Source organism: Rhea pennata, chromosome 2, assembly GCF_028389875.1.
Source record: "Rhea pennata isolate bPtePen1 chromosome 2, bPtePen1.pri, whole genome shotgun sequence".
Taxonomy (NCBI): Eukaryota; Metazoa; Chordata; class Aves; order Rheiformes; family Rheidae; genus Rhea; species Rhea pennata.
This window is the reverse complement of record NC_084664.1, coordinates 79,098,043-79,111,067: the sequence shown is the minus strand read 5'-3', so window position 1 is coordinate 79,111,067 and position 13,025 is coordinate 79,098,043. Positions and strand designations below refer to the sequence as shown.

Genomic DNA, 13,025 nt, shown 5'->3' with positions numbered 1-13,025 from the left:
AGAGTTTAGTTTGTATTTTATCCTGATTTGATGCGAGAACTCTAGATTATCATTTTATCGCTTCTAACTCCACCAGCAATGGAAAACAAGGGAAGTCTGAATTCATTCAATATGTAAGATGGTAGAAGATCTGATTTTGAGTCATTCTGCTTAAATGTATTTATTTTTTAAATTGCACAAAACCTTAGAAGTAAGTGTTGTTGAGAATTAATGTGCAATTTTATATCAAATCACTGTTAGTGACTGCAAAATGTTACTGTATGAGCTTGGCACAAACTCATCCAAGCTAAATTCCATGAATATATTTTCAAGTACAGATGTGTAGACTGTTTTCTCCCTTATTCCATGGAAACCCAGGGAAGCACTATAGTGTTTTCTGAATTGTACCTCACTGTAAATCAGTTTCTCACAGTAAATCCATGTTAGTAGGGGCCAAATGACCTCAGAACACACAAGTAGCTTCAGATTCCTGTGAAGATGTAGGACTAGACACCTAAACAGAAAAGAAAGTTCTTTTATTTTCCATGACCCTCTTCAATGGGACAAGAGAGTAAAAAAAATTAAGTTGTCTCACTCTGATGGAAGGGTAAGTCTGATCCTTACCAGTGATGCAACTGTAGAATAACACAGATCTGAACAGCTAAGCTGCAAAAGAAGTGTTCTTGATCAGCCTGACACACATGCCAAGGAAAGAAATGTGAGGATTTTTACCCTCTAGGTGACAGGATAAGAACACAAATGCAAGGCAGTAGAAGTGACCAACAGCCCTGGCTTCCACTCAGCTCCAAATGACCAGTTGACTTCAAAGCTACCCAACTTAACTGAAGCTTTAAAGTCTGCTGCAGCCCTTAATGTTCTCCTCAGCACACTGTAGTCCATCAGCCACGGATTTTAACAATTTAAGTTTCAACTAGTAAACAATACCAATTCTCACCCGCGCTCAAGGTAAAAATTTTTCTTTCAAAAGAAGCTAGAAGTGAAGAGCATACACTGAGTCATCTTAATATTTTCCAAGTATTTAAATAAACGTCCTGCTACCTGCAGTCTTCTCAGAGATCAGTTTCCTGGAGTTGCCCACAGATTAACTACTATATTGTGCAATTTTCCAATGTGACAGAGGAAAGCAAGCCAAGGGTTATTATTTATGTCAGTTTTGATGCCACCTCAACTCACTCCCATCTTCACATACATCACAAAGAAAGCCCATTTTTAAAGCAAGCTGCTTAAAATTTCTGCTAAGATATCCTGAAATTTTCATGTGTTGTCAACAATTTGTCATGCTAATTTCAGGTCTAAATGAGTAATGAGGAAGTCAGTATAGCTTTGATACTAATGAAAAAAATTCCATTAATCCAGTCTTCAACTAGATACCAAGTTTGCTAATACAAAGCAAAAAATCTTTAAGACTTAGCAAATTAACTGATCTTTTTTTTCTAGTAGTGACACCAAATGTTTTTTTGGACCTTATGCCTAGGAAGTCAAAGTTTAGGCTTTTTCCAACAAGTAACTCATTTCCTTTGTTCCTGATGCTTCTGTGTCATACAGAAACAGGAACAGCAAATTCCCATCTATGAGGCATCAGGTGGGAATTTGCTGTTTCACAGTAGACCTTATTCTGTCTTGCTTTAACAAAAACATATTAAGCTACTTTCTTAAGCTCTTTAATGGGTGTTCCATTTTCCCTCTTTTCTTTTACACAGAGCCTCCACAGTACTGACACAGATTCTCCCTGTTTATGCCAAGAGGTGTCATATGAGTAGCTGATCGACTCACATGAGTCAGCCAACACGAATCACTTCTGTCTAGTGCACATCACTAATGGCAGCCTTGCCAATAGTTTCCAAATGGCACCAAAAGCACACATGTTGTATAGTACAATTTTTCAGGAAATGCCTTTTTACACAGTCTCAAAGTACTTTGCTAAAGCAAAGCAATAGGCTTTTTGTGGTAGGTTTGAAAGGCAGAATAAGAGATCAAGTGCTGTTTCTTAAAAGAAACCAAGATAATTGCACCTTGTAGGAAATATTCCACTTGCATAAGTACTAGGCTCAAACTCTACAGACAGAAAAACATTCCAACTTTAACTGCCTTCAGTTTAAATTGAACAAAAATTTGTACCTCAGACTATTTGCACTTAATAGGAACAATTATGGAAGGCTTTTTCTATTTCAGATGAGACATTCAAATATCCAAGCAGATTACTTCCCAGTTAGCAGAAAATCAGATCAAGGAAGCTTTTTTGTTTTTATTTTCTTGGACAACCAGGCTGTTGGTAACACTAGAAACCTCCCACAGGATTCTGAGGGAAGTTGCATTCAATATCCGCATTCTATAGCTTCCTGTGATAGCAAAATAATCCAGTTATTCTATTGCTTTAGTAAGAGATAAAAGTGGTCCAGTCTGACAGATTGGTTTTGTAAAGGATAAGTGTATTTCTGATACAGAATTTGCTCCAGAATTAATACAGACAAGTAACAGAATTCAGGCTATGTTTGTTGAGCCTTGTGGCTCTGTGATTATTAACCTACGTACAGCACAATGTACTTCTGTGAAGTATTTGTCCTTCTGTACTTGATTGCCTCCTGTCCTTGCAAAAAATACCTGCTCTAAGGCTTTTTTCAGATTTAAATTCTCATTCAGAGATCACATCTCTCTTTGTCATTTCAGTTGTCACCTCACTGGTTGTTAATTTACTTTTCTTTAACAGTTTGAGTAGCACAGTTACACTAACATATTTTAGGATATGCAAAGATCTCACAAATTTTTAACAGGTCCAGATGACTTATCTGAACTATAGTCCTCATTTGCACATCACTTGTTGTACAATCTGCAGTTGGAAATTCACCTTATTTTTAACCATTCTGGTCTTTGTCATGGCTAGCAGAGGCAAAGTGGCAGAATTCTCTTCCAGGTAACTACATCTTGAGATTTACTAGATTATGAAAAATCCTCTCTGTTCATAAAAACAAAACATTAACAGCTCAGTGAAAAGGGCTAAATTAGAATTCGACGATGGAGAAGAAGAAAAAAAAAAGTGAGTCACTTTGAACCTACTGTGATTAGTAACAGAGGAGAAACAATTGCTGAAAGTGTTTTCAAAAGTGATGAAATGCTCAGAAGATGCAAAGAAATTATGTTGCATATGTATGTTAAAACATATCTATACTTGGATAGAAAAACAAAGACTGAAACAAAGTTAAATGTAGTTACAGTCTAACTGAGGCTAACACAGACAGGATCCTACCGGAAGGGAAAGGAAAAACTTTCATACATACGGTTCACAGAACACAATACGGTTTGAATAAAAGTGATATCTTAGTGGAAGGTTATCTGCTATCTTGAGTTTTGACTCAATAAAAACAAAAACTAATTGGATCAAAACACCACCTCAGGAACAGCTTAGAGGATACCTATGACAGCCTAGGTCCAGTGCAGGAGTCAGAAGCAGTCTGCAGGCAGAAAGGCTTCAGTGGGATCCCAAGAGCCTGGTGAAGCCCAGAGTCTCTCAACTTCCAGCAGCTCCACCAGTGATGACCTCCCTTCTAAACTTCTCCTCTCACAAGCTAGTCTCAAGAAATACTCAAGCAAGCTAGCACTGCATAAAAACCAGTGTACCTAGTATTCTAAGAACATGAGGATGAATATACTGGTACACAGTTTGTACTTATTGATTTATCTTCAAGAAGGAAGGTCTCAGTAGTGAAACATAGGAATCAAGGATACCAATTAAGGATACCAAGCACCCCATGATTTTTTTTCATTGTTATTTGTATTTCCTGCTCTATAAAACAGAACCTTTTTCTGCACAGTTGATTGTCAGACTTGAACTCTACTTAAGAGGTACTTAATCATCAGTGAACATGTAACAACCCTACTAGAACTCCAGCATAAACGAGGGAGAATAAAAACACCAAAATTATAATGATATATGTGAATGTCAATCGGGCTATTAGCACTTTTAGTAAAAATAGTTTTTCCCCCAGTAAATGTGTTCCACAGACCTTAACAGTTATTGTACTTAGAAATACTAACACAAGGTAGTTGAACACAAGTTGTGAAGAAAATTTTTGAAGAAAACAAAAGAGGTGCATTGAAAGCCTCTGAAATCTTCTGTGCAGTAAATCAATAATCCAATAGTTTTCCTTACCTTTGTCTTCCCAGATACAACACTTGACAGTTCTAGTTCCATAATCAAGTCCTACTGGTAATTTTTTGCTTGTCTTTTAAAATCACTCACATGGCTAATGAATATCCTTTCATTTGACCCTCACTTGCATTGAAAGAATGAAACTACGTATGTTGACAGATCAGCCCCAGCCAGTCACGCTGCCCACAGCTGCTTGCTCACTTCTCTCAAAAGTTACTACCTTCACACAGGCAAGCTGACAGCCACTTCTTCCTGCCTGCACCTCATCTGTTCTGGTTCATAATCCATCATCTTCATTTAAATTCATCTTCGTTTTCATTTTGAGGTGGTTTTCTTTACTTGCACTGAATTAGCCCCTTTTGAGAATACCACTTGGCTACAAATTAACATAAGAAAACAACAACCACCTTTTAGACCCTTCCAAGAAAACCTCAAGTCTATCTGGGAATTCAGAAGTCTCGAAATAGAAACACAACTATATTTTCATAAAGTGCCATAAAGCAAGGCCCAAATGGGTCTTGGGGGACTGGAATACTGTGTTTAAGTCCCTTTTCCATTCTCTTCCCTCTTGAACTACAGTTTTGAGCAAGACTTCACCAGTATTACAGTTTGTAAGCAGAAAAAAATGAAGCTTCCACACCACCAGAGAACAGGCTGTCCACAGACATTTTTATGTCAGTCATTAGAGCTGCCAAGACCTTTTACAAAAGCATCTTTTAACTTCGCTCATCTGCTTCACTCAGCAGAGTGGATAGGATGAAGTATTGTGACTACATACTCTAGCATCCCTGAGTCCCACAACTTCCAGCAGCTCCATCAATGACGATCTCCCATTCAAACTTGTCTTCTCACAACCAGTTGGTCTCAAAAAATACTCAAGAAAGCTATCATTGAGCAAAAATCTGTGCAAATCGTTAAAGAGTACAATTTCAGGGATTATTTTGTAAGTTTTATATTTACAGATAAACGGCTTTATTTCTGGAATTCTTGACAATTTATTAACCTAACCAAAGGGAAAAAAAAAGAACACTATCAAGTATGAGACTGTCCTCTAAACCATTTGTCACAGAGAGCTGTCAACAAAGACTGATGTTGACTAATCCCAGCAGATATCAGAGTACTTACTTGAGAATGTCACACCCAAAACACAGTTCACATGAATAAGCAGCTCATAAAGCCATCATTTCTTTAAGTAAAGTTACCTATGAAGTTACAGAGTATGATATTCATTAATCTGAACCCCACTTCTAAACCCTTTCTGTTATTCCTTATTAAGCAACAACCAACTGCAAGGTGTATGCTGGAGATAGCTAAAATTACATGCTAACTCATTTCACTATGAAGATATTAAGTATGCCTTAAAGGATAAGCACTCAAATGACATCTCTTCAACACAGATATTTCTCCCATGTCAGAGGGATGGCTTTGGTACTGGTCCATCTAAACAAACTCTCCAAAAGATGAAGAAATAAGAAATAACACAAGGAATGTGACTACAGTAAAAAAGGCTTTTCTCAACAAGGATATTTGATTTGCAGTATGAGAATGGGGAAGAAAAACTAGCCAATATATTCCATATTCAACACAACATGCACATTGTATAGGGATCTGTAATAATTAAAATGTGCATGCTTTGCTTAATATGGGGGACTCTGCGATAACCAACTGTCTCAGTTGCTTCCCTATCCTTTAATGATTTCTGTGTATTCAAAATACCATTTTGTCTGTGACTAATTGCACAGTTACGCATTATATAACAGATGGAAAAAACTTTACCTGAAAGGTATGCAACTTTTTCCTTTAAAATTGGCAATACTTCCATAGCCTTCATTTCATCGTTTTTGCGAAACCCTGAAATATATACAAGATAAGGTAATTAGTCAGAAATTCAGAAAAGCTCAGTTCTACATTTAATGAGTGCCCAGGATAACATTTACCTTTGGAGTACAATCTGAATGCTATGATTACAAGAATTAAGATAACTTTAAAGTAAAAGGAAGCAAAAAAATACTTATAAAATATTTTAATAAACATATCACTTTGAAAGCTTAATACAACTAGTACGATCTGTTAGCAAGCTTCAGTGTAGGGAAGCAGGACACTAGAATTAGCCTTTTTCTTCTTTAAAACTATCAGTTTAATGCAGTTACTCTAAGGCATTCCAATCCAGCTTTCACATCCGCTTCTGAGCTGGAAGTGAGTAAGAAGAGAGGAGTAGTATCAGGCTAGTAATGTTGGCACTTTCACAGCAACTACCAGCCAGTTTCCATCACTAAAAAAAAAAAATAAATAAACACTATTTAAATACAATGGTCCTTAGATCTCTTCTGTAAGTAGACTGCTTACAGACAAAACTCTTATCCACATCTCTTCTGCCGCCTGACAGGAGCAGCATTTTGTAATAGTGAGCATATTCCTTTATGTTAATTCTACAAATGCACATGGTGTTTGAAATAGTCCCTAGCGAGGGTGATCACAGTCAATGTTGTAGAGCAGTAAGTCAGCTTTGTCCTTTTAGATCTAGTAAATGCCTGTGACTAGATTCTATACTCTCCTTCTTTAGAGAAGAACGTTTAGGAAGCATTATATTTATGACCTTAAATTCCACACTGATCTGTACAATACGGAATTGATCCCTTCTGGGCCAATCTTGTTCATGTTGCAACAACCAGGTGGTTTTGTGCCCACACTTCAACTAACTGTACCTATGACCTTTTCCAATCTCTTTTGATTTTTGCCTTAGTCTTCTGGAAGTGTGCGGGAAGCACCTACTTGTTTACCACAGTGGAAACCAAGAAATGTCTTTTAAGAAAAGTCCCAGAAATCTGTTACAATACCATAATTTTATTCTTAAAAGCAATAGTTCATTTGAGAGGTAAAATAGCCTTCTTAATTATTCATAATTTCAGAGAATTCTGGCAAAAGTTAGCTCATCTGTGAACATAGCAGTCCCTCTCTAAAATGCATATTCTTCCTGAATGCAAGAAGGCCACAGCCCCTTTACAGAAAACAGTCAAATGAATCAGTGACCCCAAGCAGTGCAGGTATCACTTCTCTTCCTCCTCAGAAGTACCCTGATGTTTCATACCACTTAGTTTCAGGCTCTGACCCTTAACAAAACAGCTGTGTACTTCTGCCTGAAGACCTGAAGGTATCATATTGGTGCTGTTAAGAAACAAAAATTGCAAATTACAAGTATCATATGTAAAACATATCACAGGTTTTCTATTCCAGTCAGCAATGCTAAGGCTTTTGTGCTGTTATGGTATTTAGTTGTGGGCATTGCCTTTCAAAACAGACCCAGGACACACTGAACAGAGGGCCTAAGGCAAAAAATGACCAGGTAGTTGCATGCCATGAACTATGAGAAAGGACTAAACCAACTGATACTGTTTAGTCTGAAGAACTGAGGGGAGGCACAGCAACAGTCCTCAAAATACATAAAAAACAGCTTAGCGGTGACAAATTAAACTAGCTAGAGTTACAGCAAGAAGTTTAATTTAGATGTTAGTAGAAGTTTTGTAAAGAAAAGAACAGTGAAGCAGGAGATCAGACTGCCTTTGGCAGGCTATGGACTACACATCATTGGAGATTTTTAAAAATGCAATAGGCAAATTTTTTTTAGTAGGGAGGCCGCACACACAGGCCAAGGCAGGCGCCCTCCAGTTCACCATAACTCAACTATGCAACTGTGCTCTTGTCTCAGCCCCGACAGACTACACACCAAACCAAGCAAAACCTCCTCTGCCCCTTAGAAGGGCTAAGTCTCTGCTTGATTTTCCAGAAACACTATAAAATAAAACCAAAACTGAAATCAATGCATATTCTCAGAAAGCCAAAGAGATACCAACATTGGTTCCTTGGGTAACCACGCTGCATGGAGTATTTCTACATTACAGATAGTATTTTGCAACTACACAATTATCTACAGACTAAAGCAGTAGAGGGACATAGATATTTGTTTCACACAGCCCCAGACCATTAGGAGTCCAGCACACCATGGTGTGCATCTCTTGCATTTTTCCTTGCTCTGGAATATTGATTATGGTTCATCAGTCTGCAGTCTTCTTCCTAAGTTTTCATTTAGCAAGGACTAAAGCATTAAGCACCAGTTTAAGGAAACTTTAAGCTTAAATAACTTACCTAAAATGACATCAAATACTTTTTTGTAATGTGCCTTGAGCTATCCACCATAAGCTTAATGCCAATTTAGCATGCCCAGTTTTCATGGCCAACCATGATAATTTCTTTTCTTTACAGTAAATTTAGGGGTAGAAAACACTTTCTCCTCAGTTAAAAAGCATGCAGAAACCAGTGCAGTACTTTGCTGCCTGAGCTCAGAATTACCCAAGCTACTGAGGTTACCACAACTTGCTTGGTTAAGGCTTCTGAGCCCTTAAACTACTTCAGCTTGGACCAGGCATGGTAGCCGTACATTTTATTTTGCCTGTGGCATGCAAGCAGTAAGAAACATTTAGCTACAATTTCTTTGACTATTTAAGGGGCTGCTCAGGGTAAATACTCTAATAAAAATGTTAGTGCCTGGCTCACATTCTGGATCTGCATAGCCTTAAGGCTCATGGCCTTGGATTAGCATATTCCTGCTGCTCTAAACAGCCTATTTTTATTCCAGTTCTGCAGCAGTAGAGCTTAAGTGAGAAGACTGTGGGGATTACACTTGACAAAAGAATGCTGGGGAGCAAGTATGGTGAAGAAAATACATACGATTATTGTATTTTTATCTACAATACAGAGCTATAGCAAAACCCAGCAATACAAGCAGGCTTTAAGGGCTTGGGGTGGCGTCTGCCCCACTCCTTTCTAAGCCTCGGTCCCACAAAACATTGGTGATTATGAAGATTTTATTGAAGATTTTTATTGGGGGAGGTGGGGGGAAGAGGGGCACATACTGCTCCCCAGGGAACCACCAGGCATGCCTGCAGTGATCGCAGCGTGCACAGCTCTGCAGCCTCCGCGACAGCCGCCTGCTCACGCGGCGGTGGCAGTGATGTCATCCTTGCCAGCAGGCCGGGCCATGGACGCTGCACGCTGCTGTGCTGCAGCGCCCGCAGCCCCCTCCACCGTGCGCCTCGCGGCAGCCAAGAAAACAAAGGTGCCGCTGGCACATCCCGCTCTCAGCGCGCGGGGCAGAGAGCGGGAGAACACTGCACACCACGGCTTGACAAATCCAAAATGCAAACGCGTTTTGTTTCCAGACACTGTTTAAAAACATTATGTATATGCATACACTGCACAGATTTATACCATTTTCCTCGGTATTCTGTAAGCTCAGCAAGGCATTTTTATTTAAGAAGGGTGACTATTAATGATCATTTTCAAAATTATCTGTGTAACCAATCTAGTCAAACCCTATGATAGTGTCTTTTAAAGACTCTCTTAGACTTCAAACAAGCAAGAAAACCACCCTTGATATTTTCAACACCTATTAAAGGAATTTATAGTTTCACATTTTTTGACAGGTAGTAAACACCTTTCTGTTCCCTCACACAGCACACATGGATATGCTTTTTCTAACCAGCAGCCCAGAAGCAAGGAGAAGTTCCCTCAAATTATGCAAATTAGCATTTAATATTAATAGACTACATCATAAAATAAATATTCCATCTCAATTAAAGAGAATTTTTTTTCTCATAAAGCTTTCAAAATCACATGGTCCCACGTCATAGTAACATAAGACTTCTGCTAAAACACAGAACTTGTTTTGTAGGCACAGGGCTGCTACTGAAATCCATCACACAGCTAGACACCTATAAAACATGCAAAGAGCACAGTAAAGTTACCTAAGTTTTTTATACACCTATATGCTCTGGCAAAGGAGGAATTTATTCCAGCAAGCACACCACCTCCTCCTTCCCCTCCAACTTCAGAGCTAGAAGATATCATCAGCCAGCTAAATTTAACAAACCAAATTGTTTGTATTAGCCCTTTATCTCAAGGTGCATGGAACTAAGGTATTTTGCTGCAATTTATTAGTTTAGCCAAACTGAGAAACTCATGAGAAAACACAGTTCCCAGGTAGACCTGTCACTCCTGGGAAGTATCAGAGACCTCTCCACCCAGCAGGCCAGAGCTTCCCCTCGCATAGGCTGCAAGCAGTGCTTAATCACATGGCAAAGGGCTGGCCGCAGAGCAGCACAGCCCCCTGCCCTGCAGACAGCAGGGTAACCCCGCAAAAGCAGCCACCTTTTGCCCGGACATCATCATATTCCTCTGTGTTCTCAGCAAATCGGCTGTTCCTTTGCAAACCAACTTGCTGCAACTTCGTACAGCTTCGTGAAATGCTGTGAACCTGTCACCACCAGATCACTAACAAAAAGCTTGGCAGCCACTGCAGTACTTCACAAGTCTGAGACAAATGCTGTACAAACACCTAAGACTGAGATCTCCTTTAGATACAGGAAAAAAAAGTAACTGTGTTAATCATCTTCCACTGCAATATCCCGTAGCTACTCAGCCATACAATTTAAGGCAGCAAATAAGATGATCTTAAACCTATCTTTAAAGCTAACTACTTGATTATAGCAATGGGATCCAAAACAACCAATACCCGCCCCCACGCAAGGCATTGCTGCTCCAGGAACATGGAACTATCTTTTGCACTTTGAAAGTATCTTCAGCAATGTGCATTGTCCAGCCATGGAAACAAACAAAGAAATTGCACAAACTCTCTAGCCAAAGATATAACTCAGCTTTTATAAGATTTCTCTTTTTAAGACAGTGAAAAGAATGGGAAGTTGAGGTTAAGAGGAGCTTCTCCTCATGAAGAGGCTGAAGAAGCCCTCATCCACTGCTGTGACATGTAACTGACTTGGGACTTTTTTGAAACATGAGTAGAAAAACAAAACAAAACAAAACAAAAAAACAGAGGACATTCTCATTGTGAAAACTCGCACCTTTAAGAACTCAACTGCTTTTCACATTCTAACATTAAAATTAAGACCTTGCTGCACATGAAAAAAAGCCAAATTCATCCCAGGGTACAGCAATGCTTGTGGCACTCTTCTGAACACAGAAGACTTAATAGGCAAGTGCCTTAGCTGCCAGACTGCTCCCTCCAGCACTGGCCTTCTCACCCCCACCTCCTCCTTGACAGAAACCCCAACCTGCATCGAGGAAACCTCTTTCAGTGAGTTATTCCCCAACATAGTATACTCTTGGCAAGAGGTCTCTTCTCAACAACCAGATCTGTTCTGATAGGCTTCTGTTCAAAAATCCATAAGCTACTCTAAGAACTAAAGAAAAAAAAAAATCAAAACGAAAAACATAAAAGCTGAGATGGTGGGCAATAAGAACTGCTATGTTAGTGTTACAGTTCAAGTAATCAGGGAGTTAAGTAATGATTGGACTGATCTAGGTTAGTCATAATTTAAGAGAAATATTTGCTAGAAAAGGAACCCTGGGATAAAACAACAGTTTTAGTTTCTATTCATAGAAGCACACAATTGTTGCCAGCTATTCATATACGTGCAACACCAATGCCCACGTAGCACACAAAGGATAAACAATATTACCGAGCATCAAACAACGGGGGAGGCAGGGAGACACTGAACAAGCAGCAACTAAACAAGCAGTAACTTGTATCTAGGTAAGGCAGCAGAAACCGTAAATCATTTTTCAAAACTTCTTTCATCCACCAGGATCAGTTAAACTTCCTTGTGTGTTAATGAAATTTCTCTTTGGAGCAGAAAATCAAGATTGTAGTCAGCCAGCATCTAGGTAAAAACAATACCAGATGTTGCTATCCTTAATATTTCCTCTATTTCACTGCATATCAATAAGGTTCTGAAACCTGAGCTACTCCCCCCTCAATTGTAACATCATCTCAGCTACACTTCAAGAAAAACTGTCTTCTAGCTAAGTAAAGAGGCAAAAACAAAAGAAGGAATAAGGATACCGAAGTGTAATAAAATTAATGTCTTAGACCGATTAATTCAGGTTTCATTATTTGCCCTTCTTCCTCCTCCATATCACAACATGATGACATTGATCTTAAATCCTAGAAATACCCGCAAGTTTATTCAACATTGCTTACCAGTTAACAACACAATAAACCTCAGTTGCAAGGTTAGCCATACACTACCTCTTTTTCTTTTTTCTCAAGTGTCCAGAAAGAGAGAGCATAAAGCAGGTTCCCATTCTCCCATTTTGCAGAGAGAAGGCTTTTAGAAGACAACTGTGGGCCAATTTCTGTACAGTACAGAACCAGTCAAAAAAAATAGCACAGATTAGGTCAGTAAGACCATTTGATTCTTTCTTTCCTTCAAACAAATTTAGAAAAGTGATTGTTGAACTCCACAAGTTCTTGGCTTTGCAAATGAAACCAGACTACTGAAGTATGGATGAGAAAGCAGAAAACTAAAACCAGAATACAACCCTGTAAAAGGAAATGTAAGACAAGCTAAAGTTAATGCATGCATGGAATTTATTCATAGCTTTTTATTTTTTAATTTTACCTATGAATTTAAGCACCAAATTCCATTTTATTGTAGGCTTATCTATAAAATCATACTTTCATACTAAAGTGTGCAATTGCAACCATCTATTCATCGATTGCTCTTTCACTTCCTGTTACAGACACTGCTTTTATTCATTTCTGCTCAGAAATCTCACACCATCTTTCACTCTCCAACAAAGTAACAACACTGAAAAAATAATGGCAAAGAATGCATTTCTGCTCTGTGGTTTGCCCTGCCAGCAGGATGCATCTCACTCTTGACTAGAGTTAGGTCTGGTTCCAAAGGAGGGGGAAATAAATCCTTTTCATATGTATCCTGACATATGGAACGGATATTGGACAAAAAAAAATGCTACCAATATCATTGATAGCAAATGCTCAAGAGTGATCAATTCACTGACC

At 38.7% G+C, this 13,025-nt stretch overlaps 1 protein-coding gene across 7 annotated transcripts in view; it reads right to left on the bottom strand.

The window, feature by feature from the left end:
* The window catches only part of TRIO (trio Rho guanine nucleotide exchange factor), a 255,536-nt gene that overhangs the window by 180,890 nt on the left and 61,621 nt on the right, over positions 1–13,025 (bottom strand). For all 7 annotated transcript variants that reach the window (XR_009957633.1, XM_062569805.1, XM_062569806.1 and 4 more), the window contains exon 2: positions 5,924–5,998. Coding sequence is in view for 6 of the 7 variants with exons in the window: in XM_062569805.1 (XP_062425789.1) it covers positions 5,924–5,998 (75 nt within the window). In the remaining variant the exon portion in view is untranslated. The remainder of the gene's footprint in view (positions 1–5,923; positions 5,999–13,025) is intronic.